Here is a 14,317-nt window from a genome sequence, read left to right as displayed (position 1 = left end):
AACCTGTTTTTTAAAATCGTAGTTATTTAAACTAATTTTTTTTAAATAAGCACGTTTTAAAATTTTACTAAACAGAAATCTATTCAAAATGGTGATTGTAAGCTATGTTGCACGAACATGGACACGGCGTCACGGTAAAACTCAAAAACTGAGTTTCCGACACGAATTGGACACAGCAAATAGAATAATATATTTATATATTTTTAATACATATATAAAAAATATACTAAAATATGAAATAAGTTCATAACATTACCAAAATCATGTTCTAAATTCAATATTTTTTTCTTTCTTTTTTGTCTAAATTCAATTCATTGTATAAACATATTAAAATAACATTAAAGATAATCAAATGTAAGTCATTAAAGAGAATCAAATGGGCAGATATAGATTGTAAAAAAAACTATGCATCAACTTAGTAACACAACAACCCTCTAACACCTAATAGACAAAAAATTTCAATCATTCCATAATCCATCTAAACCTCTTTATATATATATATATACAGACCGAATGTAGAGCGGACGTGCGCACTTCACCGGTTTAAAATGCGCACGTCCCTCCGTTCGCCACCGTCCAACGCCGACGACGGCGCGCCTTCACTCCGACGGACTCCAGCAGCGTCCCCGATCACTTTCCCTCCCCGGCGAGTCCTCCGAATTCCAATTTCCGGCAAGATTGACTTTTTTGAAGTTTTAGGTGATCTCGCCGGAAAACTGGAAAAAAAACGGACTACCCGGGGAGGGAAAGTGGTTAGGAACGCTGCTGGAGTCTTCTAGGGTGGAGGCGCGCCATCGTCGGCACCAGACGATGGCGAACGGAGGGACGTGTGCACTGCGCACATGCGCTCTCTATCGTTTTCGTGTGTGTATATATATATATAGTCCGGATTTAGAGAGGACCTCCTTAAAATGAAGATGTTTTTAGTTCTAGCATGCATTTTGACAATCAAAGCCACTCATTCCCTAGTTATTTACCCACATATGAATCCTACAAAAAATAGCCAAAATAAAAAACGTTTAACCATTTGATTAGCACAATATTCGTTTTAATTTTATCTAACGGCTTACATTTGTTTACATAAATTTGAATGACCAAATGATTATAGAATTAGTTGAAATTTTGTAGACATGTATCTTGCATATGAATCTAGAGAATCAAAGGTTGAGATCGTTAAATGAAGTCATCTACTAATGTAAAATAATAGAAATCCTCAAATTCTTAAAGTAAGAATGTCCTCTTTAGATCCTCTATATATATATATATATTAGTAATTAATGACATGGCGTGTTAGAGGCTGAGGTGGCGTGTCGGTCAATGTGTCGGGACGTGTCAGAAAATTACAAATTTTCAGACACGTGTCGGAGGCGTGTTCCCGTGTCAGGCGTGTTGGACACTCCGACACTCCAAGGGTGTGAATGTCCATGCAACATAGATTATAAGTGATTTTAATTCTCAAAACTCAATATCAAACTAGGCCAAAGCCAGAAAACTACATACCCAAAAGGATTTAATCAAGGGAACAACAAATCACGAGCTCTTGCCCAGTTTTCTGTTTCTGTATACATATTAAATATGAGTTAAATCATGAGCTCTTGCACGGACATTTCTAGGGGTGTGCAGTGTCCATGCAACATAGATTATAAGTGATTTTAATTATCAAAACTCAATACTAAATTGGGCCAAAGTCAGAAAACTACATACACAAAAGGATTTAATCAAGGGAAAAATGAATCACGAGCTCTTGCCCAGTTTTCTGTTTTTGTATACATATTAAATCTGAGTTAAATCACGAGCAGTGCTGTATATAAATCTATATAAATATGTCATTATAGATTTCCTTTATTACTCTAAATAAGAACAATCAAATGGACAAGTGCTTAATTAAGGCCATCAAGGAGTGATTTTAAAGTAAATCAAAGGAGTTATATGTACTATAAATACATAAACAGTGTGACTCGCACAATTAGATGATATTAGTCTTTTACTCGTGCATATAAGCGTGAACGGTTAATTCAGTTTACCGTATCATACAGTTATTCGTCTTACTAATCAGTAGTTTTTATGATTATTTATTTAATTTGTTTTTATTTTATTTGTGTTAGTTGATTCATTAAGGGTAATTTTAAAAGTTTACAATTTAATGAAGCGCCTGACTTTATAGTAGTAGAGATGACATACTCAAGAGATATATTGGGCATGGAATGCATCTTTTATGTGTGTGTTCATCACTGTGTTATGCAATCCTCTAGTTCCCTTTCTCTTCTCTCACTCTAGTCTCTCTATTTATCAACTTTTAAGAGTCAACAACACGAATTAAGATTGACGGGCTGTCATCTTTTTGCTAGTGTAAATGAAATCCTCAACCGCTACCACCAATGCTGCTATTCCTCACAAGATAATGTTGCTGAGAGTGAAACACAGGTTGTTGAATATCTCTCTGAAATCCAATGAAATTGTGGAAACTTGTTAATATAGGAGTGTGTACCTATATACATACGTCTATTTTATGAGTTTTCGTAGTTACATCTACTTGTTTCATCTAGGCTATTCAAATTTATTTATATAGTATGTATAGTAACTTGGACCCTTCATATTGATATTTAGTTTTCCATTATTGAGTGAGGTTTAGAGAGGTATACATGCCAGTGCATCTGTCACAGCTGAATCATGAAAGGAATGATGATGGAGCAGACGATGCAACAAAAATCATGATAATATGTATTATATATCGATGATAATCATGAAAGAAATGATTACGAGGCAGGTTATTGAGCATGCTGAAAATGATCCAATTGAATGGCTTTAATCCCTAATAACTAATACATCGCGCGTTGATAATCAGTTGAGCAGAGATTGCTAACCACTTGAAATTTGTCCCAAATATAGCTGCAAATTTTGCTAAGCTTTAATTCATTTGTAGTCCAGTATGTTGTTATTAGACATTTCATTGTTCTATTGCAGAACTCATATCAAGAGGTCTCAAGATTGAAAGTCAGATATGAATCTCTTCAGAGTTGGCAAAGGTGTGTATGAAAACCATGCATACATCTATATTTCGACTTGGCAATTAATTCATCATGCAGAGTTATATAGCTCTTTTAGCATACTAGATGATTCTTTAGTTGTGCGTGTTTAGGAATTTTCTTGGAGAAGATCTTGATAAATTTCGTCTGAAAGAACTGAAACATCTAGAGAAACAGCTTGACAGAACTCTTTCACGAGCTAAACAAAGAAAGGTATAACAATACTATAGCATGTATTTGTATGTGTTCTTTATGTATGTCAATACGTGTGTGTAAAGTGATGCTTAATATTGTTAGGTCGTCTGTAATGTTATGTTTGCTAGAACTGTCTTGCAAATTTACATTATATAATAGGTCAGAGTCTTGTTTGGAAAGCTATAATGGAGTGAAGAGTTATTAGTACTAGTTGTGATCAGTACGTACATCTTGAATGGATCAAGACCTAGTTTAGTACAGGGGATTTGGAAGAAACTTGGGCAATTTGGAATTCTGCTTTTCAATTCCCTTTTTATACTAAGGTCGTGTAGAGTTAAAAGTTTACAGAAGATATATGATCAGCGGTCCTTTTATGGTTTATATCTGCAAGCGCAGATGATGTTATATCAATTAGAAGCACTACGCAGAAAGGTACACACGTAAATGCATGTTAATACCATTACCAAATTATCAATAAATTTAATCAACGGGGCATGTCTTGCTCGATTAGACTTGTCATACTTCTATATGTATGTATTGGTACGAGACATTCCATCTATAATTTCCATATAGATATGATTGAGCTTTATACGTAAAAAATCACCTATAGCATCAATTAGTTCTAATAAGAAAAACAAACCGGCCGGTCATCAGCAGCTTTCTCAACAGACTTGAGAATGTGATCAAATATTGATTCTCCAGCTAGCAGCTTACAATGGTCGAGTCAGGATTTTATAATGGGATGGGCTATAAATTTTTCCTTCAATAGACGCGTACTAATTTATGTTAGAAACAAAATAAGTTTAATAATATACGAGCTAAATTTAGAAATTTAGGGTGGGCTAGATCTTATTTTTTAGCTTTTTAAATTAAAATTTAGTTAAAAATGAATGTTTTTTCAAATTTAAGATGGGCTGTAGGCTTGTAGCCCACCGGAGGCTGTGTGTAGCATTGACAGCTTAGTACATACAAAAACACTATGCTAGTTTCCATATCACATATCCTATTCTTTCTTCTTCTAGAGACTAGTGCTCATGCTCTAAGTGCAATAAGACATTTTGCATCAGAGGTTTGAAACAGGAAAATAGTTTATCTCCATCTTAGCTAATCTAGCGAGGTCATGACGGCGGCCATATGATGAATTCCATAACATGTTTGAGTGTAAGAACACTGGGCAACCTACGGAAGAAATTTCTTTTCTCGATACGACTACGAAGTAAGCATCTTAGCTGCTATTTGGACCATACTTTCTTATCACTGTATGCACTTTAACCATCTTAGCTAATCTAGAATAGTCTAGAATCAAGGAAATCTATCTAATATACCATATTGAGTGCTAACATGGTATGAACTGAATATAAAGCAATTCATGATTCGTTAACAATTAAGATATACAACCAAAGCACATGGTAAGATCCTTCTTGATGGAGGGCAGATAAGTATACCTAAAGTCTAACTTCAGAAGAGTTTTGATTAGCTGGAAATCAAATACATGGGAAATATCATACAATTAGTGGTGTTCCAACTAGATTATTTGTCATAAGAAAAAGTCTTTATAGAGCATGATTTTTGTCTGCACCTCCATTAGTTTCAAATAGTCAGTAACCAGATCAATAACTTCAACAGTGAATAAGATGCCATAGTTTATAACTCCAACAGAAGATAGGTCAACATCAGCAATATCTGCTACCTTTATCTGTGAGATCTGCATGGCAGGATTCAAACTTAATCACACATAAATAGTGATAAAGTAGTTTGAAGTTCACGTCCAAAATCAATTGACAATGGATGAAGTGGCCCAAACTCTTATAAACCACATGTAATGTCCCATTTTTCCCGATGTGGGATATATATCCCAACACGTCCCCGCACGTGTGGTGAATCTTCAAGCCTAACACGTGGACAATATTTAGGGTGATGTGAAGTTCGTGTGGCCTTTGAGCTTCACACGTGGACGTGGGTAACCCGCTCTGATACCATGATAAAGTAGTCTGGGGTTCACATCCAAAACCAATTGGCAATGGATGAAGTGGCCCAAACCGTTATAAACCACAGACAAAGTCCTATTTTTTCCGATGTGGGATATATATCTCAACAAATGGTATAGGTGAAGAGCACATGAAAATTGTACAAAACTTTAACTATTGAAATTCACGAAATATAACGTCAAGACTTCTCCCACAGAGACTGCTAGGGGGAAAAGTGGAGAGTAAAGTTGATTTTGAATCAAACAGATCTTACTGTGTATCTTAAGTTGAGACATGACAAGTGCAAGGACTATGATCCTGTCACACTATACATTGCACTATGCATTTTCCATATTATGTCTGCATGAGAAACTCGCCTTAATACCCCAATCATAATCAGGTCCACCAGGATTATGGCTTGCACTCGTTATAAAACCACCATTGGCCTATAAAATATTTTGAAACATTAGAAAAAAAGAAAGATAAAAATCGAATAATTACACTGTTAAATGATCATCATGATGAAATAAAGAAGAATCAAGCAGCACTAGCTTGCCTTCCTCTTGCGGATTACAGCAGAAACAGCAGGTGTTGATAAAATTCCTTCCCTGCAAGTTATAGTAATTCTATCATTAACTCGTATTGCTAAAGCTTAAATGAGAACCTAAAAAGGATCAACACATGGCACTGGATACATGAGAACCGAAAAGTTCGACATCAGCCTTTACACAAAATTGAAGCAATTATGTAAAGACACTAATAGCACTTGAGATATCAACCAATCCAGGCACTTACTTGCCAACCAAAATTTTCCCAACACCATTCCCTGCGGCGATTTTGATGATAACCTGCAATACAGATCCAAAAAATTGATCATCAACACAGAAAGTAGGATTTCTGATATGAATGGAGATCACATGAAAAACAGAAAAACAACAAACTAATGCAGCATTGAGTGCAAGCTAAAGGATGAAGCTTTTATAAGAGAACCTGTGCAGCTTCACGATTAAAGTAACGACCATCACCTCCCAACACCAGTAAACCAATCCTTGTAATCCTCCGGAGGCAATGAATCAAATAACGCCTACGAGACAGAAAATGCAAAGAATCACTCCGAATACCACAATGCGCTAAACAAAAATACAAAATCCACACCGCAAATAAGTGCAAGCATTCATACCTGGATCCAATTGGCAAGGTAATTCTCTTGCTGGAAAACTTTCACCTACAAAGCAAACATTTTGGGGAAAATGAATCAAGGCCCCTCATTCAATCTCCGTACAATGCACAAACAAAAGTGATCAATGATAAGTCTTTCTTCAAACAACAAAACACACAATTCAAGCATCACAATTTTCTTCATTTCAACAAAAATGGCACAGCAAAAACAATGAAAGACAGAAACATACCTTCTATCGGAGACCGTTGGTTCCTGTCTTCTGGCCTTCAATTTGTTTGGTTGGAACAAGTTTTGAGTGTCATCTCTAGGCATTGATGTCGATGTTTCATACAAAAGTGGTGTGAGTTTTGAGCGTCTATTAGAAATCTAAACACATGTACATGTCATACGATCTTTAAAATTATTTAGCACTTTGATGATCATAGTTCTAGAACACCAAAATTGAGTGCATTGGGGAGCCTATCTATATACTTTTCTATGTGTTTGAAACAAGTCGGGAGTTTATAGGCTCAAATAAGTGATTGAAATTGTCTAAATGCAGTGAAACTATTTCCCCATAATATGGACACTATAAGAGCGAACCAAGGGCAATTGCTAATTTGTTAACAAAATTGGTACTGCTAACTCACTATTCATCAAAGATTGACAATTGCCTCCACTTCTACCATGCACCAATAAAGGGCAATTGGCTTGCCAATTTAATATTAAATAATTTATTTAATTATTTATGAACAAAATTAAGCTGATTCATTAGTTATTTTAAAATGATAATAATGACAGAGTAATAATAACGTTTAACAGAATAATTAATGATAGTTTAGCAAGAAAAAAAAACTCAATGACATTTATTGTTATCTTTTAAAAATTATATTTATACCAGTTCGAGTACTTGCTTCAGTGGAATATCAAAATAACCATCATTTAGTTGAGGGGGTACAGGATTGGACTCTCCTCCCGGTAACAATTTTTCAAACTAAACTCTACATTTCTCTCTTCATATACAGTTAGACCCACCTCTTTGTCTGTGGCCCCAACAATTGCCCGACCTATTATATTGCCAAAAATTGGTCCCTCTAATTGATCGACTGATTTTAGACCGATGCATCCACCAATCTGGGGTTTTTAATTTGGTCAGCCAATTGGCCCGCCGGTGCAATTGTTCTGACGTGTATTCTGACTTGCCTTTCCGTACGACTACATTTTAGCATGCCTAAAAGATGCCTCTTGGTTCTTGGGAAAAGAAACGAAACACAAAGCAATCCAGTGCAGTCAATCACCTTGGAGCCCGGGTACGTGCCGAGACCCTACTCGCTTCAGTTTCCTTCATCAAAACAACCCCACTCTCGTCGCTGTTCAAGCTAAAGGATTGGAGAGTGGACATGCCCGTTGCACTCCAGCCGACATGTGCCCCTCACCACATAAATTATAAGGCCAGCAACAGTGCAACACAGGGCAACCACCATAGACTTCTACAGTGAATCCAAGTTGATTGTGTGAGAAGTGAGAGCTCAAAGAGACTGAGAAAGAGAGACGTAAACAGTGTAAGAAAGATGGGGAGGGGGAAAGTGGTAATGAAGAGAATCGAGAACAAGGCAAACCGGCAAGTTACGTTTTCGAAACGACGGCTGGGTCTGTTCAAGAAAGCTCAGGAGCTCTCTGTGCTCTGTGATGCCCAAGTTGCCCTTATCGTCTTCTGCAGCTGCGGCAAGCTCTTCGACTTTGCCAGCACCAACGAGTATATATAATTCTTCGTCTTCTTTTTGTTAAACGTTAATAGATTTTCTGGGTTCTTCTTCTTCCTTTGGTGCTGCATATTGGTGCGTACGACTGAAGGGTCATCCGTACGTAGCTTTCTAGGGTTTTTTATATTAATTTTGGGGTCTCATATATTTATTAGCTTAATTTTATGTTGTCTAGAATTAGCTAGGGTATGTTTCTGTTTCTCTTTGGTACCCATCTGTAGCTTTGGTTTGCATTACTTATGGGTTTGTGAACTCTCCCTATCATTTTATGGTCAGAAAAGTACAGCTCTCCCAATTAGCTTTTATCGTTCAACTCAACTCAGCATGCATCTTTTTCTGTTAATTCTTATTAGATTAAGAACCTTTCAGATCCGGCTTTTAATAAGAGAAAGTCAGAAAACTACATACACGAAAAGATTTAATCAAGGGAAAATTGAATCATAAGCTCTTGCCCACTTTTCTGTTTATGTATACATATTTCCTTTATTAGATCTGAGTTAAATCACTAGCAGTGTTGTATATAAATCTATATAAATATGTCATTATAGATTTCCTTTATTACTATAAATAAGAACAATCAAATCGACGAAAGCAAATCTGTTATGCCCAAAAACTCAGTGCCAAACCTGTGTCACCTGCCACATTTAGACACATGTCCCCACTTAAACAGACTTAAACTCTATTAACTATATCATTATCTTCTAATAAAAAATAACAAAATTTTAATTAAGGATTAAGACAAACCCAAGTTTGACTCTACCTCTTCCCTGTTTATTCTCTTTCTTCTTTCTCTGCATCTCTCTCCCACAAAACCCAGTTTCTCGCACGAGTGCTTAATTAAGGTCATCAAGGAGTGATTTTAAAGTAGATCAAAGGAGTTTGAATTTTGTTATTTTTTATTAGAAGATAGAGTCAAACTTGGGTTTGTCTTAAACCTTAATTAAAATTTTGTTATTTTTATTAGAAGATAATGATATAGTTAACAGAATTTAAGTCTGTTTAAGTAGGGAACATGTGTCCAAATGTGGTAGGTGCATGGCACAAGTTTGGCACTGGGTTTTTAGACACAGCAGATTTGCTTCCCAAACCGACGAGTGCTTAATTAAGGTCATCAAGGAGTGATTTTAAAGTAAATCAAAGGAGTTAAATGTAGATCAAAGGAGTTATATGTACTATAAATACACAAACAGTGCGACTCCCACGATTAGATGATATGACATACTCAAGATATATATTAGGCATGGAATGCATCTTTTGTGTGTGTGTTCATCACTGTGTTATGCAATCCTCTAGTTCCCTTTCTCTTCTCTCACTCTAGTCTCTCTATTTATCAACTATTAAGTGTCAACAACACAAATTAAGATTGACTGGCTGTCATCCTTTTGCTAGTGTAAACGAAATCCTCAACCGCTACCACCAATGTTGCTATTCCTCACAAGACAATGTTGCTGAGAGTGAAAAACAGGTTGTTGAATATCTCTCTCAAATCCAATATGCAATTGTGGAAACTTGTTAATATAGGAGTGTACCTATATACATACGTCTATTTTCTGAGTTTTCGTAGTTACATCTAATTATTTCATCTAGGCTATATTCAAATTCATTTGTATAGTATGTATGGTGACTTGGACCCTTCATATTGATATTTAGTTTTCCATTATTGAGTGAGGTTTAGAGAGGAGGTATATATACTGGCCAGTGCATCTGTCACAGCTGAATCATGAAAGGAATGAAGATGGAGCAGACGATGCAGCAAAAATCATGATAATATATATTATCGATGATAATCATGAAAGAAATGATTACGGAGCAGGTTATTGAGTATGCTGAAAATGATCCAATTGAATGGCTTTAATCCCTAATAACTAATACATCGTTCATAATCAGTTGAGCAAAGATTGCTAACCACTTGATATAGCTGCAAATTTTGCTAAGCTTTAATTCATTTGTAGTCCAGTATGTTGTTATTAGACATTTCATTGTTCTATTGCAGAACTTATATCAAGAGGTCTCAAGATTGAAAGTCAGATATGAATCTCTTCAGAGTTGGCAAAGGTGTGTATGAAAACCATGCATACATCTATGTTTCGACTTGGCAATTAATTCATCATGCAGAGTTATATAGCTCTTTAGCATACTAGATGATTCTTAATTTAGTTGTGCGTGTGTAGACATTTTCTTGGAGAAGATCTTGACAAACTTCGTCTGAAAGAACTGGAACATCTAGAGAAACAGCTTGACAGAACTCTTTCACAAGCTAGAGAAAGAAAGGTATAACAATAATATAGCATGTATTTCTTTTCAAAAAAAATGTTATAGCATGTATTTGTATGTGTTCTTTATGTATGTCAGTATGTGTGTGTAAAGTGATGCTTAATATTATTAGGTCGTCTGCCATGTTATGTTTGCTAGAACTGTCTTGCAAATTTATATTATATAATTGGTCAGAGTCTTGTTTGGTCAGCTATAATGGAGCGAAGGGTTATTAGTACTACCTGTGATCAGTATATATCTTGAATGGATCAAGACCTAGTTTAGTACAGGGGAGTTGGAAGAAACTTGGGCAATTTGGAATTCTACTTTTCAATTCCCTTCTTTTACTAAGGTCGTGTAGAGTTAAAAGTTTACAGAAGATATATGATCAGCGGTCCTTTTCTGGTTTATATATGCAGATGCAGATGATGTTAGATCAATTAGAAGCACTACGCAGAAAAGTACGCACGTAAATGCATGTTAATATCATTACCAAATTATCAATAAATTTCATCAACAGGGCATGTCTTGCTCGATTAGACTTGTTATACAGTTATACTTCTATATGTATGTATTGGTATGCATGAGACATTCCATCTATAATGTCCATATAGATATGATTGAGCTTTATACGTAAAAAATCACCTATAGCAATTAGTTCTAATAAGAAAAACAAATCGGCCGGTCATCAGCAACTTTCTAAACAGACTTGAGAATGCGATCAAATATTGATTCTCCAGCTAGCAGCTTACAATGGCGGAGCCAGGATTTTATAATTTGATGGGCTAGAAATTTTTCCTTCAATAGACGCATACTAATTTATGTTAGAAACAGACTAAATTTAATAACATACGAGCTAAATTTAGAAATTTGGGGTGGGCTAGATTTTATTTTTAGCTTTTTGAACTAAAATTTAGTTATAATTTTTTTTCAAAATTTAAGATGACATGTAAGCCTGTAGCCCAACGGAGCCTGTGTGTAGCTACACCATTGACAACTTAGTCCATACAAAAACACTATGCTAGTTTCCATATCACATATCACATATCCTATTCTTTCTTCTTCTAGAGACTAGTGCTCATGCTCTAAGTGCAATAAGACATTTTACATCAGAGGTTTGAAAACAGGAAAATAGTTTATCTCCATATTTGATTTTTATTTTTAGTATATTCATGTTTTTTGGTAAGTGCAGAGCTGGTGAAGAGTTCCAGTGTGTTCCACTACACCGGCCTGAAACAAGGGGCTAATTAGAAATGGAATTATACATATAGATCCTTCATTTTCGAATTCGACCACATTTAATAATATTAGTTTTTAAAAATGGCAGAAGAGTGATCTTGAAGAGATAAAAAAGCAGCTCGAATCTGAGGTACTGTGCTCGTACTTCAGTGTGTGTGTGCGCGCGTCATTGAGCATGTGTGATAATAGCTTCTGATATATGAAATTTTTGGATGTTTGTGATAATTTTCAGCTTGAAGAAAGTGAAAAACATGATGACAATACTGATGAGGATGATGAAGAAGATGAAGCACTAATTCTAGGTCGTCCGGGAGGACAGCCAACTGTAGCTGCTGGAGCTTCTCATGAGAACATTTCTACTAAAACGCCCTCTGCAAATGCTAATCAAGAGCCTACCTTATGCTTATGAATCTGGTAAAGATCGATATCCTGTTTATTAATTTGGAACTTCTCACCTTAATTAACACCTAATGTAGAAACCCTAACCCTAAATATTTATTCCATTTTGAAACATGAACAGTTCGGGTGTGATTCTGCAGCTGCAACACCAATTAGGGCTGTGGCAATATTGGCATCCCTGAAATTATTCTTGTATTATATCCTCGAGCCATCCCTGAAATTATTCATGTATTATCTCCTCGAGCAATGCATGTAGGTATATAGTGTAATGTTATCAATAAGGCCGGGGCTTCCTGGCCTTTTAGAGTTGAGTCAAGACACTTATTGATTTGTAAACTAGAAACGATATGTTATTGGAATTCGTCATATGGCCGTCATGACCTTGCTAGATTATTAGCTAGGTGATTTGGTTCATTCGATCGAGTTTGTCTAAATTTATAGCATTGTAGCTGGCCTAGAACTTTGTTATAGTGGAAAGCCAAAACGTGAGGATGTTCTACAAAATGATTCAGACTGCAGTTTATCAATGCCTACATTTTATTCGAATGATTGTGATAGAGTTATAAGATACCTCTTCCTAAAAATTGTTCCCACTTTGGTTTCAAAGTTCCGTATATATATAAAAAACCCATCTCATTCGAACCCAAAGGTACGCAAATGGTGCCACGAAGATTGTGCATCAACGAACGAATATAATTCCTACCTATCTAAATTCCATTCAGAATTTGATTAGTAGTAGGTTCCTCTTCTCTTTCCATTTTGATAGAAAAAAAAAGTTTTACTGCTTCTTTCAGAAATTTGATACGAGCAGTTACAAGGCTGCATCAACCTTGTTTTGGAGTATGCAGGATTCGGACTGCAACACACACCTTGCTTTAGCACATTGATCACTCATGGTCTCATGGCAATATTAGTGAGGAATATGGTCTTGAATGTTCTATTTTGACGTTAAAATATGATCTTCGTCTCAAAGTATAAGGCCACCTATTACATATATAGTTAAGAACTTATGATCGAGGGTTTGTGTGACACCAGAATTTTCATCTCGGCTCTAACCTATTATGTAATTTTCTAAGCTTGCTTTTAAATCCAGACAATTATAAGAAAATCCAAGCCTTTAGATGCAAAGACATCAATTGAATAATGATCAATCGTTTTCAACGAATTTGAAAAAGGATAATGCGGTTGCGTTTGTGGCAAAAAATGAAGCACTACCACTGATTCGATTTAGAATGTATGCAATCATATATCTCCGCTAATTTTTGCATGTTATTAATCAAGCGTGTAATATATATGGTTTCAAATCCCTTGTCTAGTCAGATCATATGTGATGTAACTTATGTGACATTAGATTCAGGTGAATTGTTCATGGGATTTGTTCAAACTATAATTAGTTTAACAGTAGCTAATGCTACCGAGTAAGATATCGATGTGACATGAATTTCACCATAGTAAAATCATCTTATGATGAATTTTCGTGGCTTCATAAACTTACAAAATCAACTACCCTAATCACAAAATTACAAGAAAAAATCATTTTGAATTCTTATACGAGGTGGAGGACAAAAATCCACACGTGGTTGTAGTTTTTTTTTTTTTTTCTTCTTCTCAAAATGAGTCAATATAACTTGTTTTATAGGCAAAAATGATTGATTAATTTCATGTATAGAGACAACAGACCGCATGCCTACGGTAGTCGTCCGAAAGTGTTAGATACAAAAGCTTCAAAGTCTTTCTAGGAAGAGCAGCTCCCTCTTCCTCCACTCGGTCCCTTCAAGAACCAAGACAAGAGTGGGACAAATTTATACACAAATAAAATAAAATATTTTCACTTCCTTATTAAAAATATATATATATATATATTCACTTTTTGAGTTTTCTTAAACCAGCTAAACAAATAAATAAAGCTTAAAAAACAAACAATGTAAAATAACCAGGTATAAATAACTTATTCCTATTTACCTTGATTAAAATAGACAAGCATGCAGGCAGGCATGCATCTTGTTCCAATTGAAAAACTCGTCTTTGTATTTTGTTATAGGTTGTTTCTTTGTATGATATAGTTAAAGGTTGTGCTTAATTGCTTGAGACAATTTCATTACTTAGTTTTTTTTGATAATGAAAGAAATTAAAAGTACTACGAAAAACTTGTATGTAAAACAAAAGCTAGGAGATCTTTGGTTCTATAACTTATATCCATCAATAGCGTTTGGCCGTCTGATGTTCAATGACCAAGACTTGCAATAGCGTCTGAGTATGACAAAAAAGTTTGTCCCTCGTCAAACTCGAGTTGCAAGCTAGGTGTTTGACATCTTA

General features: G+C 35.3%; 3 protein-coding genes across 3 annotated transcripts in view; 2 read left to right on the top strand and 1 right to left on the bottom strand.

Annotated features, from left to right (window-relative positions):
• LOC101302799 (MADS-box transcription factor 6-like) overlaps window positions 1-3,415 on the top strand; it is a 4,472-nt gene extending 1,057 nt beyond the window's left edge. Inside the window, exons 2-5 of the mRNA XM_004309195.1 lie at window positions 2,349-2,424; window positions 2,965-3,026; window positions 3,140-3,239; window positions 3,350-3,415. Coding sequence (XP_004309243.1) covers window positions 2,349-2,424; window positions 2,965-3,026; window positions 3,140-3,239; window positions 3,350-3,415 — 304 coding nt within the window. The remainder of the gene's footprint in view (window positions 1-2,348; window positions 2,425-2,964; window positions 3,027-3,139; window positions 3,240-3,349) is intronic.
• A 1,190-nt stretch (window positions 3,416-4,605) lies between these two features.
• On the bottom strand, window positions 4,606-6,680 carry LOC101302511 (phosphoglucomutase, chloroplastic-like). Its single transcript, XM_004309194.1, has 7 exons — window positions 6,598-6,680; window positions 6,179-6,272; window positions 5,984-6,036; window positions 5,745-5,796; window positions 5,566-5,634; window positions 4,801-4,926; window positions 4,606-4,698 (listed from the first exon to the last, which is right to left on the bottom strand). The coding sequence occupies exons 1-7, from the start codon at window positions 6,678-6,680 to the stop codon at window positions 4,606-4,608; spliced, it is 570 nt and encodes a 189-aa protein (XP_004309242.1).
• Window positions 6,681-7,918: 1,238 nt separating this feature from the next.
• LOC101302220 (MADS-box transcription factor 6-like) lies at window positions 7,919-12,011 on the top strand. Its single transcript, XM_004309193.1, has 7 exons — window positions 7,919-8,103; window positions 9,500-9,575; window positions 10,104-10,165; window positions 10,282-10,381; window positions 10,783-10,824; window positions 11,691-11,732; window positions 11,835-12,011. The coding sequence occupies exons 1-7, from the start codon at window positions 7,919-7,921 to the stop codon at window positions 12,009-12,011; spliced, it is 684 nt and encodes a 227-aa protein (XP_004309241.1).
• Window positions 12,012-14,317: the final 2,306 nt, after the last annotated feature.

The sequence above is a fragment of the Fragaria vesca genome, linkage group LG7 (genome assembly GCF_000184155.1).
Source record: "Fragaria vesca subsp. vesca linkage group LG7, FraVesHawaii_1.0, whole genome shotgun sequence".
Taxonomy (NCBI): domain Eukaryota; kingdom Viridiplantae; phylum Streptophyta; class Magnoliopsida; order Rosales; family Rosaceae; genus Fragaria; species Fragaria vesca.
Note: the sequence above shows the minus strand (reverse complement) of the source record. Positions and strands in the feature narration are given on the sequence as shown.